The sequence below is a fragment of the Eptatretus burgeri genome, chromosome 7 (assembly GCF_056783735.1).
Source record: "Eptatretus burgeri isolate ZD-2024b chromosome 7, Ebu_testis_v1, whole genome shotgun sequence".
Taxonomy (NCBI): Eukaryota; Metazoa; Chordata; class Myxini; order Myxiniformes; family Myxinidae; genus Eptatretus; species Eptatretus burgeri.
This window is the reverse complement of record NC_140967.1, coordinates 76484911-76508508: the sequence shown is the minus strand read 5'-3', so window position 1 is coordinate 76508508 and position 23598 is coordinate 76484911. Positions and strand designations below refer to the sequence as shown.

Sequence of the window (23598 nt, the reverse complement as noted above, 5' to 3'; positions counted from 1 at the left end):
CTGTTGTGCCCCACTCCTCCCACCCCCCCCCACTTCCCACCTTCTCCCTCACTCAATTTAGGTTAATAAACTGTTACATTGAATGAATGACTGAATGTGATGTTGATGAAGCGCAGGGGTAGAACTATTACAGATAGGAACGTTGGTAAGATGACCAAAAGGAGAAGAGAAGTCGTTGAAATTCTGAATAGAAGAAGAGCTGGTATTTGTTGTCTTCCAAGTTGATAATATATCCTGTTACCTCAAGTATAAGGCTATGAGCAAACGATGGATAAAAACATATTGTGGCATTTTAACCTAGGATTTTGGCAACGATATCCATGGGTTCAAATGGGAACAACAAACTGGCCATTTATACACTTCATCTATTTTAACGGAGTGCATTTTGATCAGTTAAAACTGGTGTTAAGATAAACCGGCAACAAAATGCAAATATCTGTAGGTTTAATTGTGAGCCCTGTTATTGCTACCCTGCGCCCTAAAAGGTAACCCAAATTTACCCTAACCCCCCACCCCACCCATCTCACCTTTACTTAATTCTTTGTCAAGTCTCTTAGTTGAGCATATTTTCTTCACAAGGGGAAAAGAGACTTCCTTCTCATTCGTTATACCAAAACATTCCTCAATGGGTAGGCCATGACAACCATACACATTTTCTTATGTTGTCAAATACAAAAACAAAACAAAATACGTTGCTCAGCAAAACATGCTAAACTAGCTAAAGGTTATTTTTATTTTTTTACCACTTGTGACGTCCTCCCTCACTTTGGCTACATGGGAATTTTGTTTCAAAGCGATTAACAACCGAGCGGAGGCAATTCAGCAAGATATGCAAATAATACTGGTTTAACCTAGACACGTTGATATTGAAGCAAAGCACCTCTGGACTTACCTGTCAACTCTCATGCATAACTACTGAAATGTCACGTTTTCAAGTTTTTTTTAATTTTTATTATTATTATTATTTTTTTTAAGAGAGGGCCCATGTATCTTTGCTGTGTACCCAGGAATTATGTCATTCATGAGGAAGCTGTATGGAATGTTTGTTACTGTTGAGACGATAAATGGGTTACCAGTTACAACAGATGTGAACTTCATACCAGATGACAATCAACTGCCTGATGACAACATATTCAGATGTCAAACTACAAGAGGAAAACTCAGCAACCCTGAAGAAGAGGGGGACATATTTCCACAGCAGCAAAAAACCTTCTCCAAAGCTGTGAGAAAGTTCTACACCACTGCTGCCAAAGAAGCAATTAAGAAGCTTCCTTGGAATAATGACCATGACATGCTGAAATATATAAGGTTTGTCAGTTTTGTGACAAGAGAATCATCTACATTTGAGGATGTCCTATTTTTCGTGGAGGTATTCCTAGCTCCGACCCTAACAGTCTACCCATCATGTGGATCTACTCCAGGAGCAATTCACAGAATACCAACTCTTGGATGAGACACATATTCTTCAGGAAGTATGGAATGATGCAGTCATTAAGCTGGATGATGGTAATGTTACACACAGGATGGACAAGATTTGGGAACATCTTGCAAACTGTGAGCTTGCTGGTGGAAAACCAAGATTTGCAGAACTTGTGCAGATGGCGAAACTGGATCTCCTTATCCCCCATTCAAATGCAGGGGAAGAAAGAGTGTTCAGCATGGTCAGAAAACACAAAACTGACTTCAGAAATGGTCTGTTCTTAGATTACTGCTCTGGTCTGCTCTGTTGTACCCTTACCACATACTGACCATAAAAATGACTAACCCAGTCAGTGAGTCTCTGGTGGAAGTGGGAACCCTCCAAGGAACTGTTGACCTAAGGAAAGAGTGCCACAAAGGAATACAATAGACTACCCAAGAAGTGACTGACTATCTGTCAGTGATATTATTCAGAATCATGATGACTGAAAAACTGAATATTGTTGAACATGACCATTGTGAATGTGGATTCTTATTGTTTTTGATTCTGGACTGGAAATACTTAATTTTACTTTCAAAATATGTCTTGAAGAACATATCTTAATAGAATTTTGGAATACTGAGTGACCATTATTAGTTTGAGGAGTTCAGTCTAATTGTGAATAAAAATTATTCCTTCTCCTTTGCTACTATAATAAGATTTATAGCCACCAGAGCTTTCCATTTGGGGTCTATTTTACTAGATTTGTTCTTTGCAGGGGGGCTCCCCCCTCCCCCACCGTGGTGTCACCCTGAACATAACCGGGGCCTGCGGAACCTGGACCCCGGTTAAGAAGTATTCTCATTTCTTCCAGCAGGTTTGGGTTGTTAATTTCCCTATCTAAAACATTTTAACTAAGCATTTCGGACATTTTGACTAACCTGCCTAAACATAAAATGGAAATGTAAAACAGCAGCACCACTGGTTCTGCATTTTGTGCTTCAAGTTGCTTTGATGTAATAAGAGTGAGCCATGTAGTGTGGATTGGCATAACCTATAGACCAGGTACGGCAGGATGACCCATGTCATGAATGAGTCCTGGGTTTTTACTGACAGTGCAGTAATGGCATAATCATCCTCCCAAGCCAAACTCGCTTTCCAGAAGCTTGGAATTCAAATCCTTAATACTTCTGCCTTCAGCTGAAATTGAATTCACAAACCCTGGTGTCAGTTCATTGTCCTCATTGCTGTTTTCCCATCTTTTTGATAACAAAGTGAAAAATCTGAACACGTTAGGCCTACTCTCGATGAATACTGAATCTGATACTCTATGGATTTGAGTGACTACGTGTTAAGATATAGATTGAGATCAAAATATACAGGTCCCCCAATGAATACTTTTGTAAGGTCCATCATGTTCATAGTAGGCTTATTAATAAGCACAGCAAAATTTCTCAACCAAATGTTGTCAAAGGCATGTTAACCACCATAAGAAAAAAATGAGAAGACCAATGGTCCTGTGCCTTACCTGGCTGGTTACCAAAAAGTGGAGTGACTGATGGATCAGGGTAAAAAGAAGAGCTGGACTTTGACTACACATTTTAGGTTAGAGAGTATTGACACAATGTTCACAGTAGTGAAACTCCCTGCTATCTAAGAGCCTTAGTTTTCAAGATATTTCCCACTTCTGGGATGATGATGTCACTGCCTCTTGGGTCAAAACTATCCCTGTTTGACAGGGTTCAACTCCAAGTTGTCTATAATTCATATTTTTCAAGATATTGCCCACTTTCTGTATGATGAAGTCACTATATATATGACCGTTTTTACAGCCATTTTTCCCTGCTGTGCAGGGGTTTGGCTTTTTCTTGAGGCAATGTTTTATGGCCGGATGCCCTTCCTGACGCCAACCCTGGTCGCTATGATGAAGTCACTGGCGGCCATATTATGTTTTGGCTCATCTTCTTTTAATCAAACATTCCCATAGGTAGACAATCATATATTTTAAATTTGGCATTGATCGGATATGTGGTTTCAGAGAATATTAATTACCCTCGCCGAAGAAGAGGGTATTGCATTTGGGTCCGTTTGTTGTTTGTCCGCACAGGACTTTAGTGTTTTTCTCCGCAACCGCCTGTCGGATTGAGACAATTTTCACCATCGGAGTGATGAGGAGAGAGGAGATTGGGACCATACTCTGTGTAGAGTGTTGGTGCTGCCTCAGCAGTCTCCTTGGCTATTGGGCACTATCCTGGACAGGTCGCCACTCTGACACAGTATAGCAGCATGCTGGCACTCATTTTGCCAACCTCAGAAGGATGACAGGCCAAGTTGACCCCACCTGGTATTAATTCAACAGCTGAGCGGGATTTGAACTCAGGATCCTAGGATCCCAAGCCCACAACCCTAACCATTAAGCCAACACCAGGCATACAGGAGTGATGACTCATGCAGAATGTTTTATTGATAATTATGACATCATAGGTCGCGTGGTGTGGAAGCCATGTTGGAAAACAGAAACTCTTTGGACCTCTGTAACTCAAAGCACACCAAGGAAAAATTAGAAACTTGGCACATGGCAAGTACCCCTCATGGGGAATGATTTAAAAAAATCTTTAATGTCGTCATAAGTGCTTCGTTATGACGTCATAATTGCATGTGTAAAATGCTATGTTTAATCAGCATGAAAAATTTTGAGGGTCATCTAGGGATGACAGGATAAAAAATTGATGACGTAAACCTTAAACCTTAAAATCTTCTCTGGAGTGGTTGAACAGATCGAGGCAAAACTTTACACACATGACCGCCTATCTATGAGGAACACAAGGTTCACACATATGACATCATAGGCCACATGGTTTGGCAGCCATATTGAATTTACCCTAAAACCTACAAAAAATCTCCAGAACAGCTGAACAGATCGAGGGCAAACTTCACACAAAATTTTCCCAAGCCTCGGGGATACCAGGGTATTCACGAATAATTGATGTCACACAGTCTGGCAGCCATATTGGATTGAGAGAAAATCTAAAAAATATATTTCTCCTGAACCGCTTAAAGGTCCCATGACACTCAAAACGTTCTGGTTATTTATATATTAACTTGACCTTCTTAGTGAAGAAATCACCCATGTTTCTTTTTTAAAATAAAAAATGGGATAATTAGACCAATATTTCGAACATTTCTGGTGCTTTTCACAACTTGCTATGCCCCGCCCCTTAAAAAAGTTGACTTCAGTGAACCGCAGCCTTCACGTCATCTGCAGAACTCGACTCGCACAGAGTGGATTGACTAGATGTCGCGCGCTGTATAAAGTACGTACAAATGCATTGTGCACATGTGTTTGCTATCTCACTGATCGTCTTAATTCCTGTGATTGTTTCGCGGAAACGAAATTCTGCTTCTGAGCCGTGTATGCACAACAATCACGAGGCAATTATTTATCCCTTTACTACCTTGACGTAGTCGTGCACAAATCCAATACATGTATGCACAATAAAGGGCTGTACCATGTCCACAAAATATTAAATGTGACTGCTGAACTTTTCCATTAAAAAAGAAACTTACAGGGACATACAAGTAAAATACTAAAGATTAATATTGCATCATTTCAAGGTGCAAGGACATAATTTTAAAATCAAACAATGTGAAAAACCTGCACCCACATTTTGCAGCTTATTGAATTGTTCGTTGAAACCAGCCTGCTGGGATAGGCACAATTCCACATACATGCAAGCCAGGTATGGCTGCACTCGACATACATGGATTTATTCTAAAGTGAAGGTACTGCTTCCATTGGCTTGCTATTCATTAACATTTAGCCAAAATGTTGTAATAAATGAACAGGAAAAAATATGTTGGCACAACTATGAAAGACAAATTTATCTGTCCGATTTCACGGCCTCATAGCCTCGGGACTCTTACGCATTGACTTGTACATTGTGTGCATGCCAATACAAGTTACTTGTCAACTCTAGAGTCTAGACTCGTCCGATAAATTCGTCGTCCGTCTGACTAGTCCGATAAATCTGACGTGCTGTAGCTTTATTTTATTATTCTCTTTTCTTAATTGTTTTCTACTGGTACTACATGACGACAGTAGGAATAAAATAAATAAAAATGCAACAGAATGTCAGATTTATCGTACTACTCTAGACAATTGTGTCACAAGGTGTGTTCTGCACACAAGTTTTCATCGTATCCGGACAGCGAGATTGCTTCGTTTTATGCGCGGAGAGATACGGCCGATGACATGCGCTGGCCTTGTTTGCAATTCATTCGCCGCGGTGCAACATGTCCGCTGCGCTACGCTGGTCACGTCACCTCACTAAAATATTTCTGATATCGAGCAGTATGCAAGTCGAATTTACATTATTGAATTACGAATAGGATTTAGTCTAACCAGTTGTTATTGCCAAGTCTTCCTTTGATGTCCTCCCGATCATCATGAACTCCGGGAATTTCATCGCCATTTTCCTCTGCTTGTCCTGCTTCGGGCTCGAACTGGTAAGGCCGTATTTCATTTCCAGCTGCCTGAACTTCACCTCCCGCGACTACGTTATCCGACAATTCTCCATATGATTCAGACCAAAATCCTTCATTCCTCTCACACTCACTGTCGCTACCAGACAAATCAAAGTCCATGTCATCCATTATTCAAAACCAAATGTTTGATTTTTTTTTTAAAGCAGAAATGAACGAAGCGATTGAGTCGACCAATCGAATGTGGAAACACAAGGAAGCCAATGGAATCACGTAGACCACCCACCCGAGTAATTTACGTGCAGCCTTTGTCATCCTGCAGTTGACATCATGTGGGTTACGCCCCTTTCAGTAGATTTTGGCAGAATTTTTAGGGGCTTTCCCGAAGAGGTTTGTTTTTTTAATTTTACATTTTACACAACGAGTATTGTGAAAAAAACATTGTCAGATCTGAAATCACGATGAAAAACTCCTCTTGGACATACATATATATATATATATATATATATATATATATACATACTGAAACGCAAAAGAAACTTACCACTTGTTTGAAATGTAATAAAATTGTAACAGTTCAAAATAAAACAAACCAACAATTGCTAATTGAAACATTGGCATTTTATTGATGACATGTCAAGTTTTTGACCAAGATACACCATCTCATAAGTTTGTTCTACAGTACAGAACAGCACAGGGTGCAATGTCAGTCCCCTTTCAATAGCGTGTGTGGCCACCATTGTTTTGGATACAGGCAGTGCATCGTCGGCGCATACTGCCTACCAGTCTTTGGATGGATTGCTGCTGGATTCTGTCCCACTCAGTCCTAAATGTCTGAAGCAATCTGACTTCGGACCATCTGCCTGTCCTGCCTTGCAGTGGTGACTCTTGGCCTCCCTGATCGAGGTCTGTCATCTGCAGAGTTGTGGAGGGTGTCTCTGTCCACCAGGGCCGATATCGTCTGGTGTGAACAGCCAAGGTGACGTGCCACCTCACAGTAGCTCAATCCGCCTTGCAGTATGCCTAAGGCACACTGCCGTTGATCCCTTGACAATCGTGGCATGTTGATTGAAATGCCCATTTTGTACTGGCCTTTTAAAATCCAATATCAAGACATCACGTGCAGCTCATTAAAATCATCCCGTACCCCTTGGCTAATCACTGACAGTCAAAACGGCTGTTCAACAGCTGTGCTATGAAGTGACCATTGAAGGTTCAAGTGACCATCCATGACCGTTTTGTCTGACAGTGAGGACACCATTGTCCACAAATAAGTTCACACATTTACTGCACGCAGTGTTATTGTTGATGTTTTAAGGTTTAAAAGGTGGTAAGTTTCTTCTGCGTTTCAATATATATATATATATATATATATATATATATATATATATATATATATATATATATATATATATATATATGTATGTATATGTATGTATATATGTATGTATATGTATGTATATATGTATGTATATGTATGTATATATGTATATGTATATATATGTATGTATATATGTATATGTATATATATGTATGTATATATGTATATGTATATATATATATATATATATGTATATATATATATATATATACATATATATATATATATATATATATATATATATATATATATATATATATATATATATATATATATATATATATATATATATATATATATTGTTGCGGATTCGCGCCCGCCGGCGTGCGAGCGGCCACGTAACTCGAATCGCGGCACGTCGCCCACTGGACGGACAATCCCGTCGTGACCCTCTCGGACTAACGCCGGGAACTAGTCACGGGTGGGCCTTTCGGCCTCACCACGATCGTGCCAATCGGCCCCCCGCGTGGGATAGGGTTGCTCGCCAAATTCGACCTACCTAAGTACCCACACGGAGGGTAGACCGGGCGATCGCACCTCGCCGCAGGTCGACTTCGTACACGGGCCACTTTAAGCGACCCGTTCCATACTATCGGGATAACCGAGCGGTGTTATCGTCAACCTCGACGGTTTGATTAATTATCGGGCGTTTTTAGCCCACGACCAACCCTTTACGTGAAGTAAGATGGAGATTCAATTAGAGAAAAGACGAAGCGAAACGGGAGAAACAGTTCAACATAAAGCACATTTATTCCGCGGCAAACGGAAAGCACACATATACAATTATACACCAAAAGCAAATGTAAAAGTGACACGGCAATTCTGCACAAAAAGCAAATGTAAAAGTGACACGACAATTCTGCACAAAAAGCAAATGTAAAAGAGAAACACAATGCAGATCTACTACCGACTACCGAGCACACGGCAACACTTATACAGTTTTACTTCACAGACGGCGCCGACAACACATATACTCAAAGCAAAAGAAAAAGGGACCACCCTCAACGATGAGGGGGGCAGACGGGCCTGGGGCCGAGACCGCGTCGAGCCTACCCGTCTGGTGATGAGCCGCAAAATGGCGTGGCGCCCCGACTCCGCGGGCCTCGCTGGCACTGCCTGGTATGGTGTGGGAACGGGGCCCCCTTCTCACACTATCTCAGCGCGGGGGGAAACAGGAGGGGGTTGTTGATGCTCGGGGGAATGAGGATATCTCGCTGGCTCGGGTCCCGCGACGAGCGTCTCCACCGCGACCTCGGTCGCGTTACCGGCCTCCCCTCTCCGCAGCTCCCCGACTCTGACACGAGCGCCCTCTCGACTGCCTTCGCCGCCGCCACCTCTCCAACTCTCCACTCTTCTCAGCTCCGTCCAACTGCTTTCTCTGACTCTTCTCTTCTCAACTCTCCTTGACTGACTCCCTTACTAACTCTTCCCAACTCAACTACTTGACTGACTCAACTCCTCGGCGAGCGAACGTGGCCCTTTATAGCCCCCGGGGCTTCGCTCCTTCACCTTCGACCCTTCACCTCTGGCTGGCTCCCCATTGGACAGAGGAAAAGTGGGCGTGAATGATTTTTGATCCGCGAATCTGCATATTGCGATTATACTCCGACGCACATGGAGGCGGGGCCAAATCGCCCCACGCTCGCTGATAGGATGGAACAGAAGTGGGCGTGAATCGTTTTTGATCCGATTTCTTCGGAAAGGCTGGTGTTTTTGCACCCGCTGCTCGGTGCGCGCCCTGCACGAGTCCAGGATCGGCGCCCACAAGCGGCGCGGGAATGGCGGTGATGCGATGGTTGCGAGAGTGAGATGTGACGGCAAGGGTCGTGGCTGTTGTGAAGCGGTGTTGCGGTTGGTGGTTGTTGTGTGATGGCTGTTGAGACGTGGTTGATGGTGGTAGTAATGGCGGCTGGTCCAAAATAAAGATAGTAAAAGAAAAACGGCTATCTAGGAGGGTCGCAGCCCGAATGAATAACATTTATTCCCTCTAAACAATGGGTTTGGGCCTAACTACACATATACTTACAGAGATATCTCACCTAAGGGACCTGAATGGTGGTTTGTGAATTTCGTCAACCACAACAATATATATATATATATATATATATATATATATATATATATATATATATATATTAATATATATATATATAATATATATATATATATATATGCAATTTCAGTATTTTTGGGTGTCATGGGACCTTTAATTGATGTGAAACTTTACAATTATGATCTAGGAGTGATGGGGAATACATGTTTTAAATTTCAACCTGATCAGGTACATTGTCTGGCAGCCAGAATTATTTAATTTTTTGATCTGGGTTCTTTTGGGTTTTTAAATTTTTTAAAATTAGGCTCACTTACCTGTGCCTGAATGGGTTTGAAGGTAGAGGTGTAACAGTTGAAATGCGAATCCTATCCAGGTTCCTACTGATGACTTAATCTTTACTTTTTGCTTGTTTGGATTTCTTCTGATGCTGGACTGTATCTATTTGGTCTTCCATTTGATTTGAATTGAATTTATTTTAATCCCATTCTAAATTCAATTGAATAATAATAAATGTCATGGGTCAGGGTCCGATCAAAGCGGGGTTGCATCAAATTGGGACGTCTTGGTACCCGGTCACCACTGCCAGCAGTTATAAAGTGGCAGTTCTAGTTACGTCTCTTATTAATTATGTAACACAACGGTACACAAACACCACACAAAACAAGTCCTGGCAAGGGTCTGCAATCTCTGCTCTTTTTCTTGTTTTAAAAGTTTTCCTTTGATCCAATATGCCTGCCAGACCACATCACCAATGATGCCATTGTTAATAAATAATGTTTCCCATGGGAAGTCGATCACAAAATTAGTTTTGCATCAACCAGTTAAAAGCGATTTCAGATAATTTTTTTAAACGTTTTCTTGTGATCCAATATGGCTGCCAAACCATGTGATGGATGATGTCATTGTTAAACTATATCTCCTCCTTGGGTAGTTTTTCAAAAATTGAAAGTTTCAGTCTGATCGGTTAAGCGGTTTGAGAAAAGAATATAATTCTTATAGGTTTTCCTGGAATCCAAAATGGTGGCTAAACTAGAACGAAATTCAAGTACAGTAAACCCTCAAATATCGTGGGGGTTAAACTATAGTACTTGAAAACTACAGTACTTAGAAAAGCGATGTATACAATGATTCTTAGCTATGATGAACAGGCATTCGATAATATGAGCGAGGAATGTGAAAAAAAACTTTATTGTTAAGAAATCATTGCGAAAGAAAATCGAGTAAAATAGAAGAAATTGCATTGGAAAACGAAATAAAATTAAGTTAAGAAATTGTGAAAAAGTTAAGTTAAGAAAACATTAGGTTCCTGGAAAATTCCGCAACAGGTAAAACTGTGATCCTGGAAACCAAAGGCCACTAGGAAAAGGTAGTTTTGGTTCCTGGGTTTTGAGAAAATAAAGAGGAAGATTGGATCAAAAGTCAAGCTCGTAATACAATTACGTAATACATTCGTAATACGAATGTGCTCCCGATTCGGAAGTGAACGCAATCACGACTTCTGCAGAAACATTCGCTGGTTTGATAATATCTCAATACAATTGTGATTTTGAGCTTCCATCCGAACGAGCCCGCTTTTATCCATTCTTAAGTAGGTGGGAGGTTTCATAAATCTATACTAATAAGTGTGTGTTGTGTGTGTTGTGTTTCCTCCATAACTCCAAAACCATAAAACCTAGCACCCCGAAAGTTTTTGCATGCATACTAAGAAAACTCCAAGGAAGTGCATGACTGAAAATTTGGTGTTTGGGTGAATTAAATCACCCCTTTTGAAGATAATTAACAGCCTTATTTAATTACATCCTTCATCAGGCGATCCTCGGCCACCTCACTCTCTTGGTTCTTAAGGCGTTTCCTGGGTAACCTCGCTGGGTCTGAAGCTGCCATGTTTTTTGGCCTACTCAACCATGTCACGACTTCAAACAGGCCACAATGATTTCTTAACGATAAAGTTTTTTTTTTCACTTTCCTCACTCATATTATCGAATGCCTGTTCACCATAGCTACAAATTGTTGCATAGATCGCTTTTCTAAGTACTATAGTTTTCAAATTAGGAGCTTCGAGTGATGTCATGCATTTTGTGATATGATTTTCCACGACCTGCTATCACGGACGAATTAAAGTCTTATTTCGGTTTTGAGATTCTTATTTTTCTTATATACCTTATTCTTATACCCAAAATCTTATTTCGGTTTTGAGATTCGGATATCGTCCTGACTAAATAAATGTCGAAATTTGTTGTGAAATCTGATCATTTAGAGAAATAACAAGTCTTATAACTAAGCCGATATACCTGTTTACTTGAAGCAAGCAAGACTATGTTCCCTCCTTCTCCATACATACACAAGATAATGTTAAATTTCCAAAGCATTAAACTTATCTTTTTCTACTGTTTGGAGAATTATGTTGAGTGAACAAAAAATTAAGGAATGTGCCAAAATTAACCAGCTTCATTGAGCTTTATGATTTAATGCATTCACTGCGAGACCGAGCGCCCTGTCCCCAAAAGGGACTGCCTATCAATAGTATCTGCCAGATCTGTGTCCATATTTTTGGAGGCTTCGCATGGTGCTTTGCAGGGAATGAAAGCAAATCTGGTAAAGAACAGATGCTTTAAAAAAAAGTTTTATCATTTGTGTGGACCCTGAACTGATGAAAAAAACCAAGCTGTTATTGTGTGTGTTGTGAAAACGTCATATTTCCGTCATACGTCATATTTCCCGTATGACGTGCGGACACAAAGTGTCGGGGCATCTGTGCACTTGACATGTGCACAGATGAGCAGGCAAAATGATGGATTTTCTGTTATGTTTATTTCACGGGCGATTGATCTTTGCAATGTCTCCAGGGTTCTTCTGCATTAGGCAGCAACTCTTTTGTGGGAAAAATCATTTTATTGCATTAATTCATATTATTTCATTAACTGCTGCATGCGCGGTTAAAAACCGACTTTTAATGTAAAGGAATCCTTCATGGTATTCAGCGACAGCCTGGCCAACCGTTCCTTATCAACCATTGAATTGGAGTGCTTGCATGAGTGCTTAAGCCATTTAACGAGCGCCCATTGTCGATAGCAGTACCACGCTCCGTCACCCTGAGCGAGTGGTTCGTGCTCCGGACGCGTCCGGGCGGTGTTTGTCTCTGGACTGTGTTTATTGTATGACTGGTAGAAAATGGATTTCAGACATTATTTTGTTTCCATCTTCACTGTTATTCGATGCAGAATCGTTTTGATTGACCAGTATGAATCGTAATTAACGCTTCACCGCACGTCTGCCTTCCCTTCCCTCTCACCTTACACTGTCTTCCCTCCCCCCACTCCCAATTTTCTCCTTTCCCTTCCAACTCTTCACTCTCCCGCTCTCTCTTCACCACCCCTGCCTCCCTCCTCTTTTTCTTTCTCTCCCCTTTAGTATTCCCATCAGAAAAGTGATGCATGGTATTTGCTAGTTTCTCAGTACAATTATGATTTTAATTTTCGATCCATCTGAACTGTTTTGTATCCACTCTTTCTCATCAGCAGATTCATCTGTATTGGGTGTTACGTGAGAACGGTGTCTATATTTATTTACCTCACGGGTGTATTTTGTTATATTAATGGTATGGTATTAATTTGTGATTGAAATGAAAATAGAGAGCGAGTATACAGCAGAATAAGGAAATTGTGTGAGGGTTTCCACCCGTGACATTCGCGGATTCGGCATTGTCAGATTCGCCATTATGGCGTCATAGAAATGTTACCCACTTTACTTCTGTGGGGGTCAGCTGCAGTAAGTTATTATTATTATTATTATTATTATTATTTTTTGCCCAAGTCTTTCACAAACCCGTTGTCCACCCCCTCCCGTGCATGGCACAGGTACCTTGCTCGTAATGCATGTTAACATTGAAATTATCATGTAAATAAAATAAGCAGTGCAAAATAAACAAAAACTGAAGACTTTTCCCTTATTGCGGGTAAACATATTACGTACTCGTTCGTACTGGAAATTGAAAACACAAGACTTTGCTCGGAGATGATGATGACAATGCTGCTGCTGCTACAGGGGGGAGGGTGGAGGTTAGAAAGATGTCGATGTGGAATTTGAGATGGCTGTTGGATCAGCTGAGTCTCCGGTGCCTCATGGAATCGTTGGTAAGTCTGCAATTATTCTCCCGTATCACTGGTCCACTCAAAAGGGTAAGTCCACATTGGTTTCTCCCATAAACCAGTCCTCTCATACGGGTACTTTTTTCTGTTTGGTTAATTTTTTTGTTTGGTCCTCAATCCAAACATTAAGTGCTTTTTTCATCTTTTCAATAAGAGGATCATGGGACTGGAATGACACTTTTGCACTTTGCTGGCAGGAACACTTGCACGGATATTTGACTCTCGTTTACCACACAGTCAATTCATTGATTCCGTAATGGTGACCCACACATGCTGCACTTTCACCTCTTGCCAACTGATCAAACAACTATTTTTTTGCACACGTCGTAACTTTTCTCACTTTTTTGGCACAATTAATTTTGTCCATTGTTTTACGTTTTGGTGCCATTATTAACTGTATGTGTCTACTAGATCTTGTAGATCTAGTATAATAGTATCTCCGTTTGTCATTTTTTTCTGTTCGGTGACGATTCATCATTAAACTTCGCTTCGTTCCCATGTACTGGTCTGATTACTACAATGAACAGTGCGCGAGAAACAAGAAAAGGCTCGTAATGGGAGGTAATTGTACATGCGTATGCAAACAATGACTCGTCTTCGCTGAAAAATTACGATTGGCCAAAATGAAATGCCACGATAGCTAAATCGGATGACAATAGGTTGTTTGTGATTCGGCGAAACCCATGATATTTGAGGGTTTACTGTACAGTACTTTTGGAACCTTTTAAACCTTATGATGATCTACTTGTAGGTAGAGGATGAGGATGCCATGAACAAACTTGAGTTCGACCACACCAAAGATAATTTCAGCCATCTTTGGTCACAATCCCATCAGCAGTTTCAGACAAGTTGCAAGTGTTAATGGATGGATGGATGGATAGTTGGACTGACAGACGGACGGACGACGGACGGACGACGCGCCATCCCATAATGTAAGCTCACCCTATGTTCCAGGTGAGCTAAAAATGTTATGTGATGTTTTGGGTGTGAGCCCTTCCTCAAAGCAGAGCTCTTGCTTTGAGGAAGGGCTCATGCCTGAAAAAGACACCACCTTTTCATTGAAGGCACCAAGCATACTTCTGTCAACATTTGGTTGAGTTAATCCTTTGTCTTTCTTTTTCTGCCAATGCAGACTCAATCTACTCTCTATAAAGACTAGTTTCTGTTATTAATTGGCATTGATAATTAAAATACAGCAAGTTATTCGCAATCTTTTTACCTCCTCCACCAAAGGTAGACAGAGGTTATGGTTTCACCCCTGTCTGTCTATTTGTCTCTCTGTGAGCAGGTTATCTCAAAAAGTTATGGACGAATTCGACTGAAATTTATTGGATAGTTTGGGTTTCTCACAAGGACGAATTGATTCGATCTTGGTTAAGGTCTGGATTCAGATCCAGCCTACCAGCAGTATATAAAATGTAAACTGTTCAACCTGGTAGAGATATGCACTCTACCGAGTGCCATTCTAGTTGATGTTTTGTATTTATCCTATGAATGCATATGTGGAACCATTAATTTGTTCTGATCCTTGTTACATTACCGAGGTGCGGCTGTGCCACTGGTTCATTTGTTGGTTTGGGCAAGGATTATGGAATCTGGTCACAGTGCGCGCGCGCGCGCGCACACGCACGCACGCACGCACGCACGCACGCACACACACACACACACACACACACACACACACACACACACACACACACACACACACACACACACACACACACACACACACACACACACACACACACACACACACACACACACACACACACACACACATACACATACACATACACATACACACACACACACACACACACACACACGTTATGATTCGATTGAAAATTTTCAGCAGTAATTTTACCTGAAGTTGATTGTTTTTCATTGTGATGCAGTAAATGATCTTTGATCTCCCATTTTATTGTTTATTTCAAAATCCCATTGGAACTTGGTGCTAAAATATTTCCCGTATGTACAGTCGTGGCCAAAAATATTGGCACCCTTGCACTTTTTTTCAAATAACTCATGATTTTCTCAAAAAAAAATTGAAGTTGACAAAAGTATTTGGTCTCCACAATTCTATATTTTACTGTTAATATTACAGACCCTTTGTGTTTGATTCAGAACTAAAGATATCCTTTAAAATCAGAAAATAAAGAAAAATGGCATTGACAAAATTATTGACACCCTCGACTTAATATTTGGGAGCACAAGCTTTGGACAAAATAAGTGCAATCAAGCACTTCCTATAGCCATGAATGAGCTTCTTACACTTCTCGACTGGATCTGGACCCATTGCTGGCCACTTCAGAACAGTCCAGCATTTTGTCTTGGACCATTTCTGGGTGCTTTTTGAAGTGTGTTTGGGGTCATTGTCCTGCTACTAGAACCATGACCTTCGACAGAGACCCAGCTTTCTGACACTGGGTTGAACATTGCATTCCAAAATGCCTTGGTAATCTTCTGATCTCATGATGCCATGCACACATTCAAGACAGTACAGCAAACCCAAAACATCACTGAACCTCCTCCATGTTTGACTGGAGGGAAGGTGTTCTTTTCTTTTAATGCTTCATTTTGTTTTCTGTAAACATAGAGATGATGTGCTTTACCAAAAAGCTCAAATTTGGTCTCATTTGCCCACAGGACATTCTCCCAGAACGATTTTGGCTTGTGCAGGTGTGTTTCAGCAAACTCCACTCGGGCTTTCTTTTGTCTCTCTCAGCAGTGGGGTCTTCCTGGGTCTCCTACCATAGAACCTCCTTTCATTGAGTTGGCGACAGATGGTTCGAGTTGAAACTGTCGTACCATGTGTTTGAAGGTCAGCTTGAATTTGTTTGGCAGTTGAACAAGGTGCTTTCTCCATCATTCGAACAATCCTTCGCTGCAATGTTCAATCAAGATTTCTCTAGCGACCGCATCCAGGGAGGTTCGTTACAGTGCCATGGGCCTTAAACTTCCTGATAACATTGCATACGGCGGACACAGGAACATCAAGGTCTCTGGAGATGACTTGTAGCCTTGAGATTGTCCATTCTTGGCTACAATCTTGTATCTGACCTCCGCAGACAATTCTCTGGTTTTATTTCTTTTCTCCATGCTCTTTATGGTACACACAGTGACACAAAACAGCAGAATGTCTCCTTTTCTTTATTCAACCTGGTTGAATGAGTGATTTTTTTTATATTGCAGGCACCTGCAACTCACCGCAGGTGAGTTTAATTCCAAAGTAAAGGAGAATCACCTGCTTGAAATCTAATGATTTCCAACAACTTCTAAAAGGTGCCAATAATTGTCTGTGCCATTTTAGGATTTCTGTGTGGAATAAGCTAAGATTTAGTAATTTTTTCAGCTGCTTTTGTTTTGTTCCACTTCAAACCAAAGTAATACATGTGTGGATACCAAAATATTTTTAATTTCAACAATTTTTTGGAAGAAATGGTGCATTATTTGAAAAAAGTGCAAGGGTGCCAATATTTTTGGCCACGACAGTAGGTTCTAGGCCTCATTAACCTCCGCCATCGAAGATCGGCGGTTACTGTTTTCACCCCTTTCTGTTTGTTTGTTTGTTTGTGAACAGTATTGCGGAAAAACTCCTCGACGGATTTCGACGAAACTTGGTGGGGAGATTAGGTATGGTCCAAGGACCATGCCATTAGATTTTGGACTCGGTCCAAAATCCAATATGGCCGCTATGGCGAGCATTTTGAAAAAATATTTAAATTTTTTTTTTTGGGCATTTCTACATGTTTTAAGTGATTTCCAACCCCCCCCCCCCCCAAAAAAAAAAATGGTGGAGAAAAGAACTATAACTCTGTCAGCCCTGTTGACGTCATATTTAATGAATAAGATATAAGGTTCACTTGAATGACCCAGCAGTATTGACGGCGGAGGTTTTGCACTCTACCGAGTGCTCCCCCTTTACTTTCTGTCTGAGATGCAACTGATTACACAGCTTCAATTAAACTACTATATTGGTGTTCACTTGGTGATAAATGTCATGATATATTGACAAGTTGGGGAATTATCATACTATAATCTCACACTACTTGTTTTTGTTTTACTTTTATGCACTCCTGAACTGCTGGATGGAATGATGAACTGCAACAGCCAATTGTCTCTGTAAATGTGCATCATATAGTGCCACCAGGCAGAAGCTGGTATTACAAGTCATACTAAAATATGCCATAGACCTCAAACATAGGGAACTTAACTTGTCCGGAAAGATTGGCTCTTTGCTAGTTATGACAAAACAGTAGTTTGCTGTGTCTACAGATTTACATGTAAAAAGGTTGATTACTTAATGTGTGTTTTTGATGTGTCTGTTTCAACAGTTATTCTTCGGAGTCATACTTCTCAGAGATGGACCTCTCTGACCCACAGTTCCTTGGAATTGCTATGTTTGGTGCTTTCATGGTGTTCTCAGCTCTGGGGATCTTTGTGGTATCCACCTTTACCTTGAAGGAAACAACTTTTGAAGAGGCAATGGCAAGCAAGCGGCAGAAGGAAGAGCGCATCCTGCCACAGGTTTTGGACCGAAAACGTAAAGACAAGGGACATGACAAGGCAAACAAGAAGAAGGGCAAGCGAAATGAGAAGCAAAATGGCCAGCTTAATGGGACAAAGCTGAATTTTGACTTTGAGCCAGTGAGGGATATAAAAATTCCTGAATTGGTTGGAGATTTGTCAAAGTTACCTTCAGCTGCTACAGCAGTGACCCCTTCTAAGGCAGTGGTTTCAAAATCTGGTTCCAAAGGCAAATCGAGTGCTGGGCCAGCTTCCAAGGCAACTTCCTTGGTCGTCGTGCCTCATAAGGCCACAGTTCAACAACTTGCACAAGGTAAAATCCAAGTTCAAGTCAAAGGGAATGGCCATCAGGCTGCCCAGGGCAAGGGGTCGGGCCAGCAGGCTGCACAGGGCAAGGGGTCCGGCCAGCAGCCTGCCCAGGACAAAGGGTCGGAGCAACAGCCTGCCCAGGGCAAAGGGTCTGGGCAACAGCCTGCCCAGGGCAAAGGGTCGGGGCAACAGCCTGCCCAGGGCAAAGGGTCGGGGCAACAGCCTGCCCAGGGCAAAGGGTCGGGGCAGCAGCCTTCCCAGGGCAAAGGGTCGGGGCAACAGCCTGCCCAGGGCAAAGGGTCGGGGCAACAGCCTGCCCAGGGCAAAGGGTCGGGGCAACAGCCTGCCCAAGGCAAAGGGTCGGGGCAACAGCCTGCCCAGGGCAAAGGGTCGGGGCAACAGCCTGCCCAGGGCAAAGGGTCGGGGCAACAGCCTGCCCAGGGCAAAGGGTCGGGGCAACAGCCTGCCCAGGGCAAAGGGTCGGGGCAACAGCCTGCCCAGGGCAAAGGGTCGGGGCAACAGCCTGCCCAGGACAAAGGGTCGGGGCAACAGCCTGCCCAGGACAAAGGGTCGGGGCAACAGCCTGCCCAGGACAAAGGGTCGGGGCAACAGCCTGCCCAGGGCAAAGGGTCGGGGCAACAGCCTGCCCAGGGCAAAGGGTCGGGGCAACAGCCTGCCCAGGGCAAAGGGTCGGGGCAACAGCCTGCCCAGGGCAAAGGGTCCGGGCAACAGCCTGACCAGGGCAAAGGGTCAGGGCAACAGCCTGACCAGGGCAAAGGGTCCGGGCAACAGCCTGCCCAAGGCAAAGGGTCGGGGCAAAAGCCTGCCCAGGGCAAAGGGTCGGGGCAACAGCCTGCCCAAGGCAAAGGGTCGGGGCAACAGCCTGCCCAGGGCAAAGTGTCGGGGCAACAGCCTGCCCAGGGCAAAGTGTCGGGGCAACAGCCTGCCCAGGGCAAAGGGTCGGGGCAACAGCCTGCCCAGGGCAAAGGGTCGGGGCAACAGCCTGCCCAGGGCAAAGTGTCGGGGCAACAGCCTGCCCAGGGCAAAGTGTCGGGGCAACAGCCTGCCCAGGGCAAAGGGTCGGGGCAACAGCCTGCCCAGGGCAAAGGGTCGGAGCAACAGCCTGCCCAGGGCAAAGGGTCGGGGCAACAGCCTGCCCAGGGCAAAGGGTCGGGGCAACAGCCTGCCCAGGGCAAAGGGTCGGGGCAACAGCCTGCCCAGGACAAAGGGTCGGGGCAACAGCCTGCCCAGGGCAAAGGGTCAGGGCAACAGCCTGCCCAGGGCAAAGGGTCGGGGCAGCAGCCTGCCCAGGGCAAAGGGTCGGGACAACAGCCTGCCCAGGGCAAAGGGTCGGGCGAACATCCTGCCCAGGGCAAGGGGTCGGGCCAGCAGGCTGCTCAGGGCAAGGGGTCAGGCCAGCAGCCTGCCAAGGACAAAGGGTCGGGCCAGCAGCCTGCCCAGGTCAAAGGGTCAGGGCAACAGCCTGCTCTAGGCAAGAGTGCGGCACAGCAGCCCTCCCAGGCCAAGGGTGCGGGACAGCAGCCGTCCCAGGGCAAGGGAGCAGGCCAGCAGCCGTCCCAGAGCAAGGGAGCGGGCCAGCAGTCAACCAAGAGCAAGGGAACGAACCAGCAACCAGCCAAGGGCAATGATTCTGATCAAGCATTATTGGAACAGCAGCCAACTCAGGACCAGCTTTCCAATCAAACAATTGCTGCATTTTCTGCTCTTCCATTATCAAAATCTCTTCGAGCTGCAACAACATGCCAAACAGATATTTTGCCTTCCCCTATGCCTCAACATTCCACAATACCTGATGCAGATTCTGATGCTGCCCTTCCACGAGATAAAAAGAAACGGAAAAAGCTAGGTAAACATGAATATTCTCTGCCAGTTGGTGAGCCTGTGGAATCTTTCACAACAGAGGACAAGTTGAAACTAGCAGGAGGTATGCTGCTCAATGTGCTCCATAAATGGTTTATTCAGAAAGTGTGAGAAAAGTAAAGGGATCTGGGATGATTTTGCAGTTGTAGATTGCAAAGCACAAAACACATGTTCTGAAGCAATGATCAGATTAAATATTATCTACCCTTCATGTGATAAGGATGTATCGCAATAATTCGGTTGTTAATTTGAACTAATCTCAGTGTGCTTTTTTACCTGTGGCATATTGCGGGTCTACAAGAGCTCTGCATTGTTGTTCTTGTTGGGGGTCAATTTTTGAAATGTGCACCCATTGGTTGTACAGCTGCTGGACCACATCCACATCTGTTGCTTAATTTCCCCCACCATCCCACCCAGACAAAATCATATGGCTGCCATCTTAGTTTTCTGGTGGGCCTCTGCTGATTATACACTGCCTGGCTTTGCTGCGTCAAATTTACATTGGCTTTTTGGGGGGCGAGTGTTAGTCACGATGAGGTTCCCCGAAAAATCTAATCATATGTCGAATACAAATTATTAGTAAGGTTTAATCAAGCCCATATGCGCCTTCCTAAAAAATAGTGCAATGTCATTTTTGAACGGCCCCATATTGGGGTTAAACAATCTGTGACCATGTGAATAATCAGCTCGTTCTGATATAACTGTGACAAATCTTAAGAGTGCTTTAAATGCACTTTTCCCAATCGTCCCGTGACCGAATTTTTCAAGCCAATTCACTCGTGCTTGAGAGCATAATCCGGTACCTCAAATGAGCATGTACAGGTTTTTATGAATAAAAGGTTTATTACCATAGAGTGAGCAGAAGAATGGGAGAAACGGCACACGCACACGCACACGCACACGCACACACACTCGACAAAACTGAGGTAACAGATACAAAGGTAAATCCCCTGTTCAGAATCACAATGAATCTGAGCTATCTAATTTTATACATTCACATGGGAACATGGGCAATTTTTTTTCCCCACGAGCTGCGAGCATAACACAGTTCTTCCACAAGCATAACACAAAAGACACATCTTCCACAAGCAATGCATAAAGTAGCTGGACGTACGTACAGTACAATACTGACGTATGCAAAAAACATATCTTCCACGAGCCGCAAACATGACCTGCTTTCTGTACGTGCATTGTAGCTTCACTGGATGTACATAGTTTTGTGGGACGTCTCACTATGTGCACTTTAAACATAGGGTACTGTATTGTAGCTTTGCGACATAAACATAGTTTAGCCGGATGTTTCACCAGTGTAACACGTCATTCCCCAAGAGGCCATCCCCCGTGAGTTACATACAGAATGAAAACACAAACAGCGTCTATTGATGCATCCAGTAATTACCAGGTCACCACATATGGACATTACACAATCGAAACATTCAGCGCATATTAGTGTGTATCACAATCTTGCTCCAAACAGCACCATCTGAGCTGTTACATTTTAAAAACACTCAGCATAATCTCCCTGCAGATAGGAAAGTTGTCATGTCAAGTCCTGTGAATTAAAGAATGGAAACGTTCAGCATATCTATTAGTGTAATTAACAGCGAGCTCCATACAGACTAATGACATTGCAACAATTCCTGACTTTGGTGGTGTCGCCATTTGTTGCCTTTTTCATGAACCAGGAACCACCATGAACCGATAACGTTTTACCCCTCGTCTCCATTGTAACAATGACAAAACACTCGCAGATTTTACCCCGACACTCGTGGATTTTACCCCGACACTCACGGATTTTTGTCTATTTCCACAGCATTTTCCTGCATTTTCGTGAGATTTTCCCCGACATTCGCGGATTTTTCGCCGGTCGGGAAATCCCCGGAACCTGTCCCCACCCCCCAATTTCCCATTGAAACAATGCTCTCACATTCGCGATTTCAACATTCGCGGGGTTTTCCTGGAACGTATCCCCCGCGAATGTCGTGGTCCTACTGTCGGACCCCGCCATTCGCGGGGGGATACATTCCTAAAAAATGCTGCAAATCTTGAGGCATTGTTTAAGAAAAAATAAAAAGAAATATATATATATTTTTTTACATGGTCTAGGTTCGTGGAAGAGCAATTACAAAGAACAAATCAAGACACAACATTAAAAAAGGGAACAGCAGGAGAAAGGGGAAACACCAACAGCAGGACGGAGGAAGAAAACAGTCGGAAACGGACAAACGGGATGCAGGTAACGATGAGGGGTAGGGAAGAACGCAAAGGGTGGACAACATGGATACATAAGCAAAATTGTGCTTTACCGGTTTGTAGTTTTGTCAAGGTCTGAGGAGAGGGAAGAAGCTGCTGCCTGTCTGTCAGAAGGATGAAGGATGTCACGGTAGGGTGTGGGGTCATCAGCAAAGAGATAAAAATGATTTTTTCAGACAGTCAGTGAGATTATTGATGAAGGAATAATATGGGGCCTTGAAGACTGCCTTGGGGTACTTGACAGGGAGAGGAGATGAAAGGGTTCCATTGAGAGCTACACATTGACTATGAGGGGGAGGAAGTCAGTAATCCAAGAGTGGAGTTGTCCTTGGGTTCAATCGGCAGACAGTTTGGAGAGAATGGCAGGATGCCAGTCTGTATCAAAAGCTTGAGATATGTCCAGAGAGATGGCCCTGATCTCATGTCTGATATTGAGGGCCTCCACCATTGTTGGGAGAGTAGAAGCAACATGTCCAAGGTAGAGTGACCATGTCTGAATCCAAATGGATGATCTGAGATGAAGCTGTTGGAGAAAAGGAATGATTTTATGTCAACTGCGATGATGGATTCCATGACTTGGCTGATGAATGGAAGTACATTAAGCTAATTGGGCTGTATTTAAGGGGAACTGTTTTTGCACCTTCTTTATGAAATGCTGTGATGTTGGCTGATTTCCAATTTCTCAGATGGATATAGGAGACCAGTCCTGAAGTGTATTTAAAAGAAAAAAAAAAACGTGTGTCCTGCAGATACCTGGTGGGGGAGGTGGGGGGGGGGACAAAGCATTGAGAGGGCAAAGGGTGCAAGTCCAGAAATGAGGTTGAAGAAAGACCACCTACTGGCGAAGTGATAGGCCCATAAACTCAGCTTCATCTTGAGAGATTCCAATGATATTGAAGGCCTTTGTTTCAACAGCATCAAGCTGTGCAAGATGCAAGGCAGGGGAGAAGGGTGAGAAGGGAGCTGTAGATGAAAGCTTTGTAGGTGGATAGGAGCTCAGTTGTGCCAAGGAAGGACTTTGCACGACCGAGGATGCCCAGTCGTCGTATGGCTCTGGAGACCAATTTTGAAATGTGGCTTTTCTAAGAGAGCTCATGGCTGAGAATGAGATCTAAGAGTTTGAGTGACTGAACCTCTTCAAGAGGGTTCTTGAGAAAGTAGATGA

At 43.2% G+C, this 23598-nt stretch overlaps 1 protein-coding gene across 3 annotated transcripts in view; it reads left to right on the top strand.

The window, feature by feature from the left end:
* Positions 1-23598, top strand: part of RRBP1 (ribosome binding protein 1) — a 148250-nt gene that overhangs the window by 6031 nt on the left and 118621 nt on the right. For all 3 annotated transcript variants that reach the window (XM_085889088.1, XM_085889086.1, XM_085889087.1), the window contains exon 2: positions 17798-20244. In XM_085889088.1, the coding sequence (XP_085745214.1) occupies positions 17826-20244 (2419 nt within the window). In that variant the 5' untranslated portion in view covers positions 17798-17825. The remainder of the gene's footprint in view (positions 1-17797; positions 20245-23598) is intronic.